The sequence below is a fragment of the Microcaecilia unicolor genome, chromosome 1, assembly GCF_901765095.1.
Source record: "Microcaecilia unicolor chromosome 1, aMicUni1.1, whole genome shotgun sequence".
NCBI lineage: Eukaryota > Metazoa > Chordata > Amphibia > Gymnophiona > Siphonopidae > Microcaecilia > Microcaecilia unicolor.
This window is the reverse complement of record NC_044031.1, coordinates 599,640,939-599,662,039: the sequence shown is the minus strand read 5'-3', so window position 1 is coordinate 599,662,039 and position 21,101 is coordinate 599,640,939. Positions and strand designations below refer to the sequence as shown.

At 42.1% G+C, this 21,101-nt stretch overlaps 1 protein-coding gene across 1 annotated transcript in view; it reads left to right on the top strand.

Moving 5' to 3' along the window:
* Positions 1 to 21,101, top strand: part of FAM135B (family with sequence similarity 135 member B) — a 283,306-nt gene that overhangs the window by 194,227 nt on the left and 67,978 nt on the right. Inside the window, exons 14-15 of the mRNA XM_030219522.1 lie at positions 2,672 to 2,838; positions 14,228 to 14,319. Coding sequence (XP_030075382.1) covers positions 2,672 to 2,838; positions 14,228 to 14,319 — 259 coding nt within the window. The remainder of the gene's footprint in view (positions 1 to 2,671; positions 2,839 to 14,227; positions 14,320 to 21,101) is intronic.

Genomic DNA, 21,101 nt, shown 5'->3' with positions numbered 1-21,101 from the left:
TTAGAAACCAAAAATAATAATAATGATTCTGTACTGTGCATTGACCTGAAACCAAATTGAAAACTGTGTAAGCAATGAAAATACTTTAAATATAATGTAACTTGCATTGCAACTATTGACTCCATGAGTTTTGCCATCCACGGGATGCTAGCCACTGGTCGAAAATTAGAAACAACTGATAAATCAGCATCTTGTGTTTTCGGAATTGGGGTTAACACAATCTGTCTCAATTCTGGAGGAAATAACCTATCCTTTAATAGGTTATTAACCAATATTGTAAGCCAATCAATTTCCTTTACTTATGCTTAGGATGGGCTGACCCTGGAGGGTCATGTCATGGCTCACGTTATCAAAGTCATGGCTGCACCCAAGTTCACTTGAGGTGAGGTTCCATAAAGAAGATCTGCAGAGCAGCAACATGGACTTCAGTCCACAGTCTTACTATCGCCAAAAGTGGGACTCCCAGAATAGTCGGTTTGGTTAGAAAGTCTTTCAGAATTAATTGGGGTCTAGAATCCAACTCTACCCACTTAGGCCCTTTTGGGTCTGTCCCAGGCTGTCTAAAAACAAAGGAAAAAAAAATGTTGCTGTTATTTGTTTGTATTACGGGTCTTGCTTGTTGAAGACCTTAGTTGTATTCCCCTCTTCTTTTAAGACAGCCTAGTAGCTAGGGATTCCCATCAGTATGGTTATTACATCCTGCATGTCCTCTGAAAAAGCAGTTATTCACCGATAGCAGGATAAATAGCTACACTACCCCACACACCTCCCCTCTGAGCTGAATTCTGTTATCTACCTTATTAGACTAAGCTGGACTTTTATGATGATCGCAGGCAGAAAAACACATACTTGGGCAGTAGGCCACTTCCAAAAACGTTTTCTGCACTGGGCTTCATTAGATGATGTCTTCCATTAGTGTGGATATTCACCACTGTCTTCGGAGAACATCTGCTACATGTGAGTAAACGTCATGTCCTGAAAAGCCTTTAGCTGGTGGTATGTCATGTGGCTATATTAAAAAGAGTTTTCCTGCACAATATGAATTGGATGAACACTTTTTTCTATTTTTGGTGAAAGTAAGCAATTTAGACTTTTTTTCTTAATAAAGAAATGCATAAAGATGAATGTTCATTTTACTTTGTTTCCTTTATGCATACAACTGTTTTACATTTAATTTATGCTTGTAAACCACACTAACACACATAGGTGGGCATTTTTGATATGACGTCTAAATCTGAGTTTGGACGTTTTGCACAAAACATCCAAATTCTGAACAGGAAAGAAGGTCATTTTCGAAAAAGAAAAACATCTATCTTTATTTTCAAAAATACAATGGACGTTTTGTGATTTGTACGGTTTTTTTTGTCTATTTTGGGGGGAAAATGTCTACGTGCAAAACGTCCAAAATCAAGCCATTGGGATGTATGAGGAGCCAACATTTTTAGTAGACTGGTCCCCCTGACATCCCAGGACAACAATAGGGCACCCTAGAGGACACCTCAGTGGACTTCATAAAATGCTCCCAGGTACACATCTCACCATTGCTCCCTTATTTTGTCTGTTGAGCCCCCCCAAAACCCACTACCCCCAACTGTACACCACTACCATAGCCCTTACAGGTGAAGGGGGCACCTATATGTGGGTACAGTGGGTTTCTGGTGAGTTTTGGAGGGCTCACAGTTTCCTCCACAATTGTAACAGGTTAGGGAGAGATAGGAGGCTGGGTCCACCTGTGTGCAGTGCACTGCACCCACTACTAGACTACTCCAGGGACCTGCATGCTATTCTGATGGACCTGAGTATAACATCTGAGGGTGGCACAGAGACTGGAAAGTAATGTTTTTCATCACATTTTTGGGGGGTGGGAGGGGTTACTGACCACTGGGGAAATAAAGGGAGGTCATTCCTGATTCCCTCCAGTGGTCATTTAGGGCACCTTTTTGTGCCTTTATCGTAATAAAAACAGGTCTAGCTCAAAACGTTAAGTTTTAGTCCTGGACGTTTTTGTTTTGTTCCATTATGGCTGAAAAATGTCTAAATCTTAGGAATGCCCAAGTCCCGCCCTGAATACACCCATGAAACGCCACCTTGAGATTTGGACGTACTTCTGACGGACTTCATAGAAAAACGTCTAAAAATATGTTTTGAAAATACTGGTTTGGACGTTTTTGTGAGAAAAACGTCCAAATGCAGACTTAAGTCACTTTTTTTAGATGTTTTTCTATTTTGAAAATGAGCCAGATAATGAACTGAAGCAAAAAAAAATGAAACAGGATTTTTATCATGCTCACCGCTAGAAATGTAACCTCATTTCTAGGACTACTAGCAATTGGCAGGGTATAAATGTTTTAAATAAGTCATCATCATAATAAAAGGCCTCTTTTATCAAGCTGCACTAGCAGTTCCCACATGACAATGCTGATGGAGCCTATTCAAAGTGAATGGGCTTTGTCGGTATTGCTGCACCGGGAGCCACTATTGTGGCTAGATAAGAGGCCCTAAATGTCACCATTGCCATTTTGTTTTTGCAAAGGGAAAGAGTTATTTTGATGTCAGCAATTGAAGCATAGTATACTTTTTTATGCATTTCTTACTACCATAATCATTTCATTTACGTCATTCTACTATTAAATTGTGTATCCTGTATGTATTTAATTAAGGCTTTTTATAGTTTTTATCAGGCTAAAGACAAACTCAAGAAAGAGCTGAAGTTTGATGGGGTCATGTACAGTGAGCTATCTGTACTAGCTTCCAATATACCATATTTTCCTCCAGAAGAAGAGGAAGAAAATTTGGAAGAAGGAATTCACTTGGTTATCTGTGTCCATGGACTTGATGGTAAGACATTTGCGGACAACTTTCAAAAAGCCCGTGCATTTTCAACATATATGGATATTTTTACTATATATATGTTTTGAGGTTTTCTTCATTCCCTATTCTTCTAGATAGATTTTAGGCCTTTGTGTGCATTGTGACAGTGCTTGTTTTGCTTTGTTAATGTTTTTGCATTAGAAAAATATATCAGTGGTTTTAAAAAGTATGTGTAATATAGTCATATCAAAGACCTTTGTGTTGACTGTAGGCGCTGTCTTGGTGTCTCCCATGACATCTGAATTGCAACCCCTTTCAGAAAATGTGGCCCAGGGTGTTGAGACTACAAAGAGAATGATGTGGCTGTATCTTCAGCTTGGTTTCATCTGAGACATTGGCATCAGTAGTAATTGAATATATGTATAGTATTATACTACCCTGATCTAAGCATACTCACAGAAAAGCCCTTTTATAACCCAGCTTAAAGTATGCATGCAGTAGTTTTCATGTAGGAAATTTTACTGACTTAAAATAGCTATTTATACAGATAAATGATTTTGAAAATTGCTATTTTGGTGATCCATCTTACATAGCACTGAGATGTACTGCTCTTGCTGTTTTTAATGAGAATTAATACAGTATATTAAACAGTAAGCTGTAGGAGTAATTGCATCAGATGACCTGAAGGTAACTAGTTAATTTAATAAAAGAACAGGGTACATTAATATGCTTAATTGCATAAGTAGAGGTATTATCCACAGGATGAAAAAGACAATGAACATCTTGTATAGCTAAATAGTAAAAGATTCCACCTGCTGAAGTATTGTTTATAGGTCTGGATGCCATAACTTTGTAGGGACATGGAGAAGATGAAAATAGTTCAGAGTGGTGAAAATAATATAGGACCTGCAACACAAACTTTACAAAGGCTGGAGGTAAAACATCGAGGGACCGACTGACGATCCTCTTTTGCTGCAATATGGATAGGAGTGAGAAGTTGGAACCCCTCGTCATTGGAAAGAGCAAACAGCCCCATTGCTTCAAGAAAGTTAAGTGACTTCCTGTGTCATACAAGGCTAACACAAATTCGTGGATGACTGGGGAAATTTGGAAGCAGTGGTTAAAGAAGTTAGACACTAGAATGCGGTCACAAAAGCGTCAGATTTTGCTGCTTTGTGATAATTGTGCTGCACACAGGGATGATGTCAGGCTGTCTAACGTCAAGGTGGTCTTCCTGCCACCAAATACTACCTCTCTGATCCAACCTATGGATAAGGGCACAATAACCAATTTCAAACAACATTATCGGGCTCTTGTGCTACGTCGTCTGATGAGCATTATGGATGACCAGACTGGCAAGGATAAACATGTTGTTGACCTGGCTCGTAATCTATCACTTTTGGATTCCCTACATATGCAGAAAGAAGCCTGGAATCATGTTACACAGGCAACCATTGTGAACTGCTACAAGCGGGCAAGCTTTGTTAATCATGTGGAGAGGGATGAAACAGGTGCAGCTGTTGCAAACGTGTCAGATAAAGAGGTTATTGACATCCCAGCCGGTTTTACTGAAGAGGAGTTCCATCACCACGTAGCTGTTGATCACGATCTACAAACAGCTGACGACAGCACTGATGTCGAGATATGCGCCTACACGCAGGCAACAACGGCTGATGGTGAAACAGATGAAGAAATGAGCAGCGAGCCACATGCTGATGAAATTCAACAACCTCCTCCTGCCACTTTTGCAAGAGCGCTGGAGAGTCTCAACACCGTGCGGGCCTATCTGGAAGCCACTGGGTGTCAGTGCTGTGACAGTTTTTACCGTCTGGCAGACTTAGTCTATGGAACTCACAGATCCAGTAGTGTACAGAGGACTATAACTGATTACTTCAAGTAAGCCTAATGTCAATTAACAGACTATACTGTACGTATATTAATAAACAGTACTGTATATATGTTTATCAGATGTCAAGCTTTTTGGGTCACAACGGTTAAGTGCATGCTCTGGTTAACTGCATGCATTTCTTTGGTCCCAGACCCTTGCACTTAAGCGGATTGCACTGTATTTGGTTTTGAATTGTTTTTTACTGGGATATTGGTTTGTACTAACTATGAAAATGTTTGTAAAACTGATTGTGTTGTTATCCGCCTTGAACTATTTTGGTTAAGCGGAATACAAGTGCTCAAATTAAATTATAATTAAATGGCATCTAGGTACAATTCTCACTATAACTCTTTTTTAATTATTATTATTATTGTGAGCCCTCCAGTAACAGAATAAAACCTACTTTTACCTAACTGTACACTATTACAATGGTCTTCCACCCTGCAGGTGTCTCCTGTATTTAGGTATAGTAGGTAATTTGGTGGTTTTATAGGGCTCACAATTTCCATTACTATTGTATTAGGTAGAGTGAGATTTGGGCCTGGATCTCCTTGTTTACAGTCCATTGCACTGACCACTAGGCTTTTCCTGGGAGCTGCTTGCTGCTTTGTTGAATATGCCCGTAATACCTGATGCTGTCATAGTTCCTGTATCCCCTTTCAGTTTCAGTTCTTTGGGGAGTGGGAGGGGGACAGCATCCGCTGGGGTATTGAGGGGTCAAGCTGGTCATTCAGAGCATCTTTTTTTTTTTTTTTTAAACTTGGATGTGATTGAAACAGCTCTAGATAAAAACGTACTTCTTTTTAGACTTGGACGTGTCTTCCTGTTCCATTATTGCTGAAAGACGTCCTAATTTTGGGCCCACCCTAATTCTGCCCATAACACGCATCCTTGTTATTTGGACAAACTTGGTGGTAAACGTCCAAATTCTGGGTTTTCAAAAAATCACGATTTAGACGCTTTTGGCAGATGTAGATATTTTTGGCATTTTGAGATGTCTGTCTGTCTTCGAAAAAGAGCTCCTTTGGATTTTTGACATAGTAAATTATGGAAAGACCAAGATACAAAAATTAAAACTTTGATTACAAGTAATTGTTTCACCATTTCTGGCAATCTGAATTTGATATCTTTATCCCCCGTTCAATGTATTCATAGTAACATAGTAACATAGTAGATGACGGCAGAAAAAGACCTGCATAGTCCATCCAGTCTGCCCAAGACAAACTCATATGTGTATACCTTACCTTGAATTTGTACCTGTCCTTTTCAGGGCACAGACCATATAAGTCTGCCCAGCAGTATTTCCTGCCTCCCATCAGCGACTCTGGTACAGACCGTATAAGTCTGCCCTCCCCTATCCTCGCCTCCCAACCACCACCCCCTCTCCCATCAGCGGCTCTGGTACAGACCGTATAAGTCTGCCCTCCCCTATCCTCGCCTCCCAACCACCACCCCCTCTTCCCCCCAACTGCTCCGCCACCCAATTTCAGCTAAGCTTCTGAGGATCCATTCCTTCTGCACAGGATTCCTCTATGCATATCCCACGCATGTTTGAACTCCGTTACCGTTTTCATCTCCACCACCTCCCGTGGGAGGGCATTCCAAGCGTCCACCACCCTCTCCGTGAAAAAATACTTCCTGACATCTTTCCTGAGTCTGCCCCCCTTCAATCTCATTTCACGTCCTCTCGTTCTACCGCCTTCCCATCTCCGGAAAAGATTTGTTTGCGGATTAATACCTTTCAAATATTTGAACGTCTGTATCATATCACCCCTGTTCCTCCTTTCCTCCAGGGTGTACATGTTCAGGTCAGCAAGCCTCTCTTCATACGTCTTGGAACGTAAATCCCATACCATCCTCGTAGCTTTTCTTTGCACCGCTTCCATTTTTTTAACATCCTTCGCAAGATACGGCCTCCAAAACTGAACACAATACTCCAGGTGGGGCCTCACCAACGTCTTATACAGGGGCATTAAAACCTCCTTTCTTCTGCTGGTCACTCCTCTCTCTATACAGCCTAGCAATCTTCTAGCTACTGCCACCGCCTTGTCGCACTGTTTCGTCGCCTTCAGGTCCTCAGATACTATCACCCCAAGATCCCTCTCCCCGTCCGTGCCTATCAGACTCCCCCCGCCTAACACATACGTCTCCCTTGGATTTCTACTCCCCAAGTGCATCACTTTGCATTTCTTCGCATTGAATTTTAATTGCCAAACGTTAGACCATTCTTCTAGCTTCTTCAGATCTTTTTTCATGTTTTCCACACCCTCCGGGGTGTCCACTCTGTTGGAAATCTTGGTGTCATCCGCAAAAAGGCAAACCTTACCTTGTAACCCCTCGGCAATGTCACTCACAAATATATTGAACAGAATCGGCCCCAGCACCGATCCCTGAGGCACTCCACTACTCACCTTTCCCTCCTCCGAGCGAACTCCATTCATCACCACCCTCTGGCGTCTGTCTGTCAACTAGTTCCTAATCCAGTTCACCACTTCGGGTCCTATCTTCAGGCTGTCTAGTTTATTTAAGAGCCTCCTGTGGGAAACCGTGTCGAAAGCCTTGCTGAAATCTAAGTAGATGACGTCCATAGCACGTCCTTGATCAGAATATTTTGTATTTAATAAAAATATTGATATTTTGCTATATGATCTCACTTTAATCATGTATTCAGTACTCAGGAATAAGTAAAACCTGGCTAGATGAAAGCGGGGGTTTACCTCTGGCTGAATTTTTCACAGCAGGTTTCAACATCCAACATCAACAAGACCAGGAAGACGGGTGGAGGGGTAGCAGTCTTGATTCGAGATACAATCAAACTGCACAGAATATCTATTCCCCAGCTACATGAATCCAGAATCTCTTTTAATCCAACTTGAAGAGGACAAACCAATCTGGCTGCTCATGGTATACCAAGCACCTCGTAACAACACATTATCTGTGCAAGAACTCCTAGACCTGAGTACTCAAGTGACCCTGAATTACCCTGGGCTGGTGATCATGGAAGATTTCAATCTATACATTGAAACCCCAGATACCATCACAGCTGCCTTTCTGGACACGATGACAGCACTAGGATTTACACAGGTGATCAATTCTCCAACTCACGAAAAAGGTCACATACTAGACCTGGTATTCTACGAAGGGGTGGATATCCCAGAATTCTAGGATAACAGTATTGAAATAACACCTCTATCATGGTCAGACCATTTTCTAATTAAATTTTCCTTAAGTAACAACCTGAAAAGAAATGGCACCTCCCAAAGTTTGGAAGGAGATCAGAGACACACAAAAAAAGCTGACTGCGAAGAATTTCCTAGTGGCCTTGGACTATCCACATGTGGATGAAAAGACAACTACAGTGTCAGAATAGGTTGACGTCTGGAATACACACTTAGCCAAGACCTTAGAGAAAACCGCACCACTAAAATAGGTCTTATGCCCCACTCACAAATGCTCACCTTGGTTTTCCCCAGAACTTTGGATCCTTAAATGCAAAGGACAGAAACTGGAAAGGAGATGGTGTAAATCTCACCTGGATGAAGACAGGCTAAACTGTAGGAAGCACATGACAAAGTACCGCCAAGCCTCAACAGCAACCAAAACACAGTATTTCTCTAGGTGCATTGCACAGGCTGCCAATTCAACCAAGCAGTTGTTCAGTATAGTAAATAGCCTACTGCAACCCCCACAACAGAACCAGCCTGCCCAGTCGAAACTGAAGAGCAATGATTTTGCTGCATACTTTGCCAACAAAATTAAAAGTCTCCGCCAGGATTTACAGGCAGTCGCACCCAGTCCCCAACCAGTTAACCATGGGTGCATGAACTCTCCCCCTCCTGACAGAAAAACAACCGTGACCAGGACAAACTTGAAATTTACCGGCCAGTATCCAACATCCCATTTCTAGGGCAACTCAGAGAACAAACAGTCTTGTTCAACTTAATGACTGGCTAGAAGAGAGAAACTGGCTATTTCTATCTCAATTGGCATTCAGACCCGGTTATGGAACAGAAACAGTCCTTGTATCCCTACTAGATGATCTTCAGAGAAAACGAGACAGGGGATTCGCCGTGGTGTTAGTACTGCTAGATTTCTCAGCAGCCTTTGACACTGTGGGTCATGATGTCATTATAGCACTACTGACAGAAACAGGTATCAGTGGAACTGTACTTGCCTGGTTCAGAACTTATCTATCAGACAGACAACAGTCCATAATGTTTGGCAGCAACTCATCACCACCATGGACACTGAGCTGCGGGGTACCACAAGGATTGGTACTGTCACCTATTCTGTTCAATATTTACTTCAGGCCACTAGCTGAGCTTATTCGGTCAATGGAGTAGATCAATCATCTATGCGGATGATGTGCATCTACTCATACACATTGAACCTGACTTACCCACAGCCTTGAATAAACTGACTGTCTAACATCAATTCAAGAATGGGCTAAACACAACAAACGTTGCCTGAACCCAAGTAAAACCGAGCTCATCTGGGTCCCTAACACAAGTTGCTACATACCTGACATCAAAATTCCTTTTGGGAAGTATGAACTCCCCCTTAAATCACAAGTCCGGAACCTTGGAATACAGTTAGATCCAACACTTAGACTCTGACTCCCCAAATCCAAGCAACCTTCAAGAGCTGCTTCTAATATTTGCGACAGCTACGCTGCCTCTCTCCTTACATCGAGAAGGTAAATCTTATCCCAGTTGTACATGCCATGATAACATCAAGACTGGATTACTGCAATGCGCTATACAGAATGTCTGACCAGCTCCAGTTGATTCAGAATGCAGCAGCAAGACTCATAGAGGGTTTCAAGCGATGTGACCGCATCACACTATTTTTGCAAAAGCTTCATTGGCTACCAGTACAATACAGGGCTAAATTTAAAACTCTGATCTTCAAGGCCCTCAAAGGAAATGGTCCCGAGTACCTGAAGTATAGTATAATCCTCTACACACTGCCAAGGACACTAAGGTCCTCCCAAGGATTATCACTAACCACACCTTCTCCAAAAGACATTACACAATGTGATACCCGCAAGCGAGCCTTCTCCGGGTAGCCCCCACACTCTGGAATGCACTACCTGAAAGGCTCCGCTTAACACAAGACTATCTCTACTTCAGGAAGCAGGTGAAAGCTTAGCTCTTCAACCAGGCCTTTAATGGAAGAAGTAATTAACTTCTTAGTCTCACATACACACACACAAGGAGTGACTTGGGCTGCACATACTGCAGCAGGACATGTTTATCCACTACTACCCTAGCTGAAATAATATTAAACCATCTCTGACCTCATGTGTAACTTTGTTTAAATTAATCACCTTTTTAACTCTTCTTACTGTCTTACCTGTCTATATGTTCTATCTTTGCTCTACCCTTTGCTATCAATTAAAATGTTCTATTACATATTGTGTTGACATTATAAGTAGCATACTATATTGAAAACCTAGGGTTGAAATAATTCCAATATAGTCGCAACAAATGCTAAATATATTTCACCAACACGACTATGTATCAGTGCAGAAAATTTTTATTCATCGCCTTATCATCCTATATAATAATTTGCACCATGAACGTTCCATGAAGCTGGCTGGGCCCGTGCCTCCATTCTGATTGGCTGTGCCTCGGTCTGAAGCCTCAGATGACGTCAACGCAAGTGTCACACCAGCAGCCCGCACGCAGCGCACCAAACCGCAACCCAGTTGCAGGACCGCCTGCCCCCTCCCCTTCCAGTTGCAGGACCGCCCGCCGCCCCCTTCTCTCTCTCCCCCCTCCGAGTGCCCCTCGTCTTCCTAAGTGCTGGTCACAATTTAATAATTCTTACATCGTGATCCGGCGTCTGCAGTGAATGCGAGCAGGCACAGCATTTCAACGCGCGTTCCTTTCTGTCTCAGCTGTGCCTCTGGTCCCGCCCTTCTGGAAACAGGAAATGAGGGCAGGACCAGAGGCACAGCTGAGTCAGAAAGGAACGCACGTTGAAGCGCCGTGCATGCTCGCATTTACTGCAGACGCCGGACCACGATGTAAGAATTATTAAATTGTGACCAGCACTTAGGAAGGCGAGGGGCACTCGGAGGGGGGAGAGAGAGAGAGCGGAGTGATGCGCGGGGGTCTTCAACTCGGAGGAGGAGAGGGAGGGAGGGGGCGGGCAGACCTGCAACTGGAAGGGGAGGGGGGAGCGATCCTTCAACTGGAAGGGGACATGGAAATTAACATCACGCACACACTCAGTCTCTCTCTCTCTCTCTCACAGATATTCAGTCTCTCTGTCGCTGTCTCTCAACTCCCAGGTACGGAGCTTGGTGGAGGGGAAGGAAGGGGAGACGAACATTGAATCTCTCTCACTCATACACACACACACACACACACTCTGTGTCTCTCTTACACGCTCACTGTCTTTCTCTGTCTCTCACACACTCTCTCTCTCTCACACATACTCGCTCTCTGTGTCACAAATACTCTCTGTCTCACACATGCTCACTCACTAACAACCAGACAGAAACAAAACAATAGAAATACATAAAACAATACACATCTCATTCTCCTGCATGATATTACTCATAATACACACTTGAAAAATATTCATTTCCATCACAGCACATTGGTCCTAACACTTCCATTAAAAACATTAATGGCAGAAGGTCATTACCTTGCTAGCGCCTGTTTCATCTCTTAAAGAAACGGGCCTATTTTACTAGTAATATAGAGGAGTGTGGTAGCCGTGTTAGTCCACTCTTAAGGTTACCAATAGAAATCAAACAAAATAAAACATGGAAAAGAAAATAAGATGATACCTTTTTTATTGGACATAACTTAATACATTTCTTGATTAGCTTTCGAAGGTTGCCCTTCTTCGTCAGATCGGAAATAAGCAAATGTGCTAGCTGAGAGTGTATATAACCTTAGAAAGCTAATCAAGAAATGTATTAAGTTATGTCCAATAAAAAAGGTATCATCATTTTCTTTTCCATGTTTTATTTTGTTTGATTTCTATTGATAACTAGTAATATATAAACCTAAAACACACAATTTTGAAACTCACTCATCAATCACACAAAAACCATACTCATTCATCCCACATTCTTACACATACAGTCTGCATACTATATTTTTCACTCCTCTCTTATTCCTTATACAAAATAACATTTTCAAAATGCTATCATCCCAAGCACCCCCACAAGCTGCCAACATCATAGACTCTATACATCAATGGTACCTCTCTACCTTACTGAACCACAGATTACTACACAGTCTCTGCTCTCCGCATCTTATACTTCTTTGTTCTCAAAACGTTATCATTCTTTGTTGTTCATAAATGTCTATATGTTTGCAGAATCTTCCCCCCCCCCCCAAATTTTTGTAATCAGTTGATTCAGTTCGGCTTGTTAGCCACTCCTTTCATATTCAATAGAATCTTATATACTCTTTAAGCAGCATGCGAGGTTGGGAACCCCTCAGCTCACGCTTGTACTTCAATGGATCCTTTGACCCTTTTATCATGTGCAAACTTCCACATGCACTTTTGATCCTTCATGACCCTACATGGTGCTGTGTTTCGCTCTAACTGAGGGCTAGATGCACTAATCAATCGTTAGAGCCCTTCCCTTACCGATTCCCTTAGCGAATCGGTAAAGAATAGGCATGCATCAAGGAATAGGAATGCAAATGAGCTGCTCGTTGTAGCTCACTTGCATTCTCTATTCCGTTGTTAAACAGTCGGATAGTCAGCCGGTCGAGCATGCGCAGAGCAGCCAAGCGTTATGCTGGCTGCTCTGCGCATGCCAAGCTTCACTATAAAAAAAAAAAAAACTCCCTGTAAAAAGACGTTCTTTTTCCAGACTACAAGCTAATGTACAGTTCAGAGGCAAGAGAATAAAAACTAACCTGACGATACGGAGGAGCCTTCCAGCCCAGAAAATCGGGACGTGAGAGGACACAAATCGAAACTTTTTGGATGTCCCTCCCTCCAGGTCTCTCTCACCCAATGCCAGTGCGTTTAGCCGATACTGGTAACAGCTAAACGCGCTGGGATTGGCTGAGAGAGACCTGGAGCTGATCAATTATGCTATTACTTACTTGTTCTGGAGTGCTGTATTTTGTTATGTTATTTTGATAAATGTTCAATAAAGTCTTCATACAACTTAAAAAAGTGGGAAAAAAACCCTCCATTTTGTGCGGCCTTCCCCCCCCCCCTCCCCCCCCCCCCCCCCCCCCCCCCCCCCCCCCCGCAATAATAAAAACATCCTTTTTGGCCGTGCTTCACACAGCTGAGAGACCTGGAAGTAAGGGAGGGGCATCCAAGTAAGTACAGTTGTGGCTTAGTGGTTAGAGCAGTGGTCTTGTAATCCAGAGGTGGTGGGTTCAAACCCCACTAATAGTTTTATAAAAAAAAAAAAAAGGAGGAGCACTTGGATTTTTTTTTCCACTTTTTTAAGTTGTATGAAGTCCTTTTTTTTTTTTTTTGTTACATTTGTACTCCGGGCTTTCCCACTCATGGCAGGCTCAATGCTGCTTACATATACAGGTACTTATTTGTATCTGGGGCAACGGAGGGTTAAGTGATTTGCCCAGAGTCACAAGGAGGTGCCTGTGCCTGAAGTGGGAATCAAACTCAGTTCCCCATGACCACCACCCTAACCACTAGGCCACTCCTATTGAACATTTATCAATAAAGTGACAAGCACTTGGGCGGTTTTTCAGGTGTAGAACGGCCATAATGGCCCTCCATGAAGAGCACTTGGCCGTTTTAGCCCCCCCCCCCCCCCCCCCCCCCCCCCCCCCCCCCCCCCGATTTTTTTTTTTTACATTTTAATAATTTTTCCAATCCTGCGCAGCCCCGAGAGGTACAGACCTCTCGTTAGATTTTCCAGCGTTTTCCAGCGTTAAGGCAATCGGAAAAGGTTAGTGCATCTCATTACAATAGGGTTTGTACACAATTTGCTCATCTGCATTCCGTTTTCGTTAGCTGCTACCGTCGTCGGAAAAAAGTCTTTAGTGCATGCCAGAGTTTACTACTTGCTAGTTAATGGCTCGTTAAGGGCTCGTTAAGTTTAGTGCATCTGGCCCCCAGTGTCATCAGGAGTCTGTATTACTGCTGCCGAGCACAATCAGGAATCTGTGTGATTAAAACATATGTGTGGTAAAACCACATCCCCTCACACACACACACACACATGTGTGTGTGTGTGAGGGCATGTGGTTTTATAAGTAGCATACTATGCCATACTTTTTATTGTTACTTGAATATTTTTACTTCTTCAATTGCCTATTGCTTATGTTTGATCTATTCTTACTGTACACTGCCTTGAGTGAATTCCTTGAAAAAGACGGTAAATAAATCCTAATAAATACTGTAATGCTATCAAATAGCCCAGTTTTTACATTTTATTGATTCAATTGTTTCAGTGTTTGCTGCTCCCAATATTAAGCTTAAAAAATCACATGCACAATAGGAATGGTATGCTATTCGCAGAGGTCTTTCTTTTACTTAATAAGTACTGATTGTTTTTTTTTTTTTTAGGAAATAGTGCAGATCTGAGACTGGTGAAGACATTTATTGAGTTGGGACTTCCTGGATCAAAGCTAGATTTCCTAATGTCTGAAAAAAACCAGGTATGTACAAGAGAATATTTATTGCCACCCATATTCTAAAATCAGTGGTATTTTTACATGTAGAGACATTGTTAATTAATTTGTTTTCAAATATCACATTGCCCCATTCACTCTGTGAATAAAACACATAATTTTGCTGTGCACATAATTTTACCCATATGAAAAAAGAGGTAGGGACAGGTCAGGGCAAGAAAAGCACACATAGAGGTACTGTTGAAAGGTTTCCTTTGAAAATGTGCCTGAAAGTTCATCACATAATTTCATTCTTGCCCTCCATAACTAAAGCAATGCAAGGATTTTATTAATACCATTGCTGATGGGCAAATCATTCTGGCATTCATGATACTTATCAAATCATTCAGGGGGTCTTTTAGATAGGCGCGCTGGCGTTTTTAGCGCGTGTTAAAAATAGGTGTGTGCTAAACACTAAAAACGCCAATGTATTCCTAAGGGCATCTTAGCGCGTGACTATTTTTAATGCGTGCTAAAAACGTCAGCTCGCCTACTTAAAAGATCCCCTCAAATAATATATTTAACACTTACACTTCCTTAGCATCCTCACCAGACCAGTCCAGAGACTGCTGATTGTGTTGACCAGAGATGGAGACAGAGAAAAAAAAAAGTCTTACATCTTTCACCCAATAAGGGCAGCATGCAGCCTTAGATGCTCAGTATTCCTCTGTCTCCAGCACATGCTGACGGGAGGATCCTGCAGCTCCTGCACTGGTTACTGAAGCAGCTCCTGACTCAAAACAAACAGAGGACATGTAGCAAATTTAATTTAATCTGGATGAGGTATAATATTTGAAGGAGGCTTAGTTCTTCTCCCTCCCCTCCTTCACCTCCCTTACTTACTACTGTTTCCTCCTTCCCCTGGAAGGGTTTTAAAGAAATGGAGGGGAAATTGCTTCCTCACCTTAAGACCTCAGAAAAACTGTTCAGTGTTTCTTCCAGGCTACACTAGCGGTTAGTGGAAACAGGTGGAGTATAAATCTGTACTACGAGGAGAGATGATTCCCTTTCCTCATCTTTCCTCGTGGTACAGATTTATACTCCACCTGTTTCCTTTCTTTGTCTAGTCTTTAGGGAACTTGGGTACTGCTTTCAGTGTGCTAAGCTAAAGGATGGTCTTTTGTACCGGCTCAGCTCACATGCCTGAGGTAATTTTTGAGGGCGCGTTTCAGAGTGGAGGTGGAATAGGATAACTCAGAGGACTCTTGAGTTCCTTCTCCTTGATCCCCTCTCCCATTAGTTTCTTTTTCTTCAGCTGGAGTTTCTAACATTTAAATCCAAAGCTAAGACAAGAGCTTTGAACAAATTTGTGTTATTGAATGTGCAGTTGCAGGAGAGGTCTTCCATCAGTACCTCAATTAGCCGAAAGCCTCTTAATATGGCTGGCCCAGGGGAGCCAGTAAAATTACCCCAGATTATTTTATCATCTGGACAGCCATACTGAGAAAGACCAATGGTCCATCAAGCCCAGCATCCTGTTTCCAACAGTGGCCAATCCAGGTCACAAATATCCGGCAAGATCCCAATTATGTACATAACATTTATTCTGCTTATCCCCAGAAATAGTGGATTTTCCCCAAGTCCATGTAATAACGGTCTATGAACTTTTCCTTTAGGAATCCGCCCTAACCTTTTTAAAACTCCGCTAAGCTAACCGCCTTTACCACATTCTCTGGCAACGAATTCCAGAGTTTAATTACATGTTGAGTGAAGAAAACTTTTCTCTAATTCGTTTTAAATTTACTACATTGTAGCTTCATCGCATGCCCCCTAGTCCTAGTATTTTTGGAAAGCGTGAACAAACGCTTCACAACTACCTGTTCAACAACATACATTATTTTATAGACCTCTATCATATCTCCCCTCAGCCGCCTTTTCTCCAAGCTGAAGAGCCCTAGCTGCTTTAGCCTTTCCTCATAGGGAAGTCGTCCCATCCCCTTTATCATTTTCGTCGCCCTTCTCTGCACCTTTTCTAATTCCTCTATATCTTTTTTGAGATGCGGCGACCAGAATTGAACACAATATTTAAGGTGCGGTCGCATCATGGAGCGATACACTGGCATTATAACATCTTCATTTTTGTTTTCCATTCCTTTCCTAATAATACCTAACATTCTATTTGCTTTCTTAGCCGCAGCAGCACACTGAGCAGTAGGTTTCAACGTATCATCAATGACGACACCTAGATCCCTTTCTTGGTCCGGGACTCCTAACGTAGACCCTTGCATGACGTAGCTATAATTCAGGTTCCTCTTTCCCACTTTGCACTTGCTCACGTTAAACGTCATCTGCCATTTAGACTCCCAGTCTTGTAAGGTCCTCTTGTAATCCTCCCGCTATTTAACAACTTTGATTAACTTTGTGTCATCAGCAAATTTAATTACCTCACTAGTTACTCCCATCTCTAGGTCATTTATAAATATGTTAAAAAAGCAGCGGTCCCAGCACAGAGCCCTGGGGTACCCCACTAACTACCCTTCTCCATTGAGAATACTGACCATTTAACCCTACTCTCTGTTTTCTATTTTTTAACCAGTTTTTAATCCACAATAGAACACTACCTCCTATCCCATGACTCTCCAATTTCCTCTGGAATCTTTCATGAGGTACTTTGTCAAATGCCTTCTGAAATTCCAGATACACAGTATCAACCGGCTCCCCTTTATCCACATGTTTGTTCACCCCTTCGAAGAAATGTAGTAGATTGGTGAGGGAAGATTTCCCTTCACTAAATCTTGAACAAACTGGACGGGCTGAAGATAGGACCCGAAGTGGTGAACTAGATTAGGAACTGGTTGACGGACAGACGCCAGAGGGTGGTGGTAAATGGAATTCGCTCTGAGGAGGGAAAGGTGAGTAGTGGAGTGCCTCAGGGATCAGTGCTGGGACCGATTCTGTTCAATATATTTGTGAGTGGCATTGCTGAAGGGTTAGAAGGTAAATTTTGTCTTTTTTTTTGTTACATTTGTAGCCCGGGCTTTCCCACTCATGGCAGGCTCAATGCAGCTTACATATTGTATACAGGTACTTATTTGTACCTGGAGCAATGGAGGGTTAAGTGACTTGCCCAGAGTCACAAGGAGCTGCCTTTGCCTGAAGTGGGAATTGAACTCAGTTCCTCAGTTCCCCAGGACCAAAGTCCACCACCTTAACCACTAGGCCACCCGGGAGGGAGTGGAAAACATGAAAAAGGATCTGCGGAAGCTAGAAGAATGGTCTAAGGTTTGGCAATTAAAATTCAATGCGAAGAAATGCAAAGTGATGCACTTAGGGAGTAGAAATCCACAGGAGACGTATTTGTTAGGCGGTGAGAGTCTGATAGGTACCGACGGGGAGAGGGATCTTGGGGTGATAGTATCTGAGGATCTGAAGGCGACAAAACAGTGTGACAAGGCGTTGGCCGTAAGTAGAAGGTTGCTAGGCTATGTAGAGAGGGGAGTGACCAGCAGAAGAAAAGAGGTTTTAATGCCTGTGTACAAGTCGTTGGTGAGGCCCCACCTGGAATATTGTGTTCAGTTCTGGAGGCAGTATCTTGCTAAGGATGTAAAAAGAATTGAAGCGTTGCAAAGAAAAGCAACGAGAATGGTATGGGATTTGCGTTACAAGACTTATGAGGAGAGACTTGGCTGGTGGTTGGGAGGCGGGGATAGTGCTGGGCAGACTTATACGGTCTGTGCCAGAGCCGGTGGTTGGGAGGCAGGGATAGTGCTGGGCAGACTTATACGGTCTGTGCCCTGATAATGACAGATACAAATCAAGGTAAGGTATACACAAAAAGTAGCACATATGAGTTTACCTTGCTGAGCAGAGGACAGACATCTTTGCATTGGGCACACACAAATAATCTCTTGTCAACAGGAAGATAATCCTACATGTGACACTCAATATAGAAGATTAAATAGCACCCCTCAGACTACTGTCCATGTCTTAATAGTATTGAATTGTTTAATAATTTAAAACTTGTTAAGGTACTAGGGATGTTAGACTAATATAAAAGAGCCTTTCAATTATATGTTATATTGTGTGATTTATTTACTGTTTGCTTCTCAGAAAATCGTTTCTCTTTGTGTCCCTAGATCTTTCAGCTGAAAAGTAAATCACCCTACTCTCATCTGCCGCCTTCACAGCATATGTGTTTCAGGAACAGTATTGGACTGATTCACCTCTTACATAGCAAATTGCACCTACACTGTGACATTCCATAACTCTTCCTCTTGCTCGTCCTGCCGTGGCTCAATTTTATCACCTACATTATTCAATAACTTTCTTGACCCTTTGTTGATGCTAGCTCAGACCCTTGAATTCACCATGTATGTTTATGCCAATGATATTCAGGTTCTCTGTACCTTAAATTCTTGTCCCTCCCATGAGATGTCTTCAATAAACCAAAAATTAGCTTTATTTACTAACTGGATACACAAACATATCCTTGCCTTAAACACCTCAAAATCGAAGTCTATTCTTTTCTCCAGCAGATGTATCATGACTCTTCCTGTGCCAACCCTTCTCTTTAACACTGTAGACCCCCAGGTTAGTATTATCTGCATCTTTGATGTCTTTATAGATTCCGAGCTTTCTTTCAAACCTCAAATTTCGCAGGTGGTTTGTTGCTCCTTCTACAGGCTTTGGCTGATCTGTTCAATTCGGTCTTTGATCTTTCCCTCTGCATGTAACATTTTGGTCCACTTTTTTGTGTTCTCCCAGTTAGACTACTGTAATTCTATACAAGGGACTTAGCCTTAAAGAAATCCACTGCTTATAGATTATCCAGAATCGTGCGATTCAGCTTGTCTCCAGTGTTGGAAATGCTATCATGCCACCTCTTACATAAAGAAAGTTCATTGGTTGCTGCTTGCCCACCGCACCTTTAAAGTTTTAATACTAGTCTTTAAAACTCTAATTTCTGGTGAACCTCTTTACCTTTCACATCACCTTATTCCCTATAATCCTACCAGAACTCTTAGGTCAACCTAATATAACCAGCTAGTGATTCCTAGTTATCAGAAGAACACATGAGACTCGCAATCTTTTTAGTTCTGTGTCCTCAAATTTGGAACTCCTTCCCAGTCTCCCTTCACTTCAGACTACTTCAGACAAATTCAAGTCTGATCTCAAAACCTTCCTATTTCAGGACGCTTTCTCCTAGTACCTGCTTTCCTGTTTCTTCAAACTCCCCATGTTGTATCCTGTATACATATGATACACCCCTGTGTTCTTTTTCCACCTACTGTCCTAGCCAGTATTGTAATTCTATCCCCTTTGCCTTTTCTTTAATGTCTCATCCTCATAATATTTTACTTTTCTCTTTTTTTCCTTGTTTACTTTTTCTGTCTAGATTGTATGCCACTCAGAAGGTCCTTCATAGGATAAACTTGGAAACTTTCTATGAAGGACCAATTTATCCTTGGCCAAAGCACCACACATCTCTTTAAGGTCACTAACCTTTTTTCTCCATTTTGGTAGAGTATTTTTCCAGCTTCTGGGCCTGAGCTTCTGAATTCCTGGACATTTCTGTCATTTCAGAAACAAACTTAGAAGACAGCTTCAATATGGATTGATTGAGGGGTCTGCATGTCATCCCAAAGTGTCTCCAAGGACACTATACTCATTCTCTGCAGCACTGGAACCATAGCATCTGGAGTCACTATCATCTTCTCCTCCACAGATCCTTCTACAGTGTGCTGTTCAAGCTGTTCCGGATCTGTTGCCTTCTGGACCACCTTTAGGTAGTGGCAATGGAGTATCTTCTTGTGCTGCCCTGAAACCATGAATCTGAAAATCATTTCCAGGATACTTTGGTCTTGAGAGATTCACAGGGTTCAATGAAACACCACTCACACTGCTGCCAGAGGTGCCATTTAATGTGAGCAAGTTAAAAGTGATGCATTTGGGAAAGAGGAACCCGAACTATGGGTATGTGTTGCAAGGTCCCCATTAGAAGTCACCAATCAGGATAAGGATCTAGGTGTCATCGTTGATGATATGTTGAAACCCTCTTCTCAGTGTGTAGCAGCTGCTAAGAAAGCAAATAGAATCTTAGGTATTATTAGGAAAGGAATGGAAAAGTTATAATGCCTTTATATCGCTCCATGGTACGACTGCACCTCGAGTACTGTATCCAATTTTGGTAACCAATATAGTAGAATTAGAAAATGTGCAGAGAAGGGCGACAAAAATGATAAAGGGGATGGGACCACTTCCCTGTGCGGAAAGGTTAAAGCGGCTAGGTCTCTTCAGCTAGGAGAAAAGACGGCTGAGAGGGAGATATGATAGAGGTCTATAAAATAATGAGTGGAATGGAATGGGTAGATGTGAATCGCTTGTTTACTCTTTCCAAAAATACTAGGACTAGGGGGCATGCAATGAAGCTACAAAGTAGTAATTTTAAAACTAATCTAAGAAAATATTTCTTCACGCAACGTGTAATTTAAATCTGGAATTCATTGCCGGAGAATGTAGTAAAAGCAGTTAGCTTAGCAGGGTTTAAAAAAGGTTTGGATAACTTCCTTAAAGAAAAGTCCATAAGCCATTAGCATGGTCTTGGGGAAAATCCACTGCTTATTTCTATAAGCACCATAAAATGTATTCTACTGTTTTGGGATCTTGCCAGGTACTTGTGACCTGGGTTGGCCACTGTTGGAAACAGGATACTGGGTTTGATGGACCTTCAGTCTGCCCCAGTGTGGCAAACACTTATGTTCTTATGAAACATAGAGCTTGAACCTGCAGGAACTCTAAATTCTTGCAAAGTAGTCTGCTACAATGTCGGA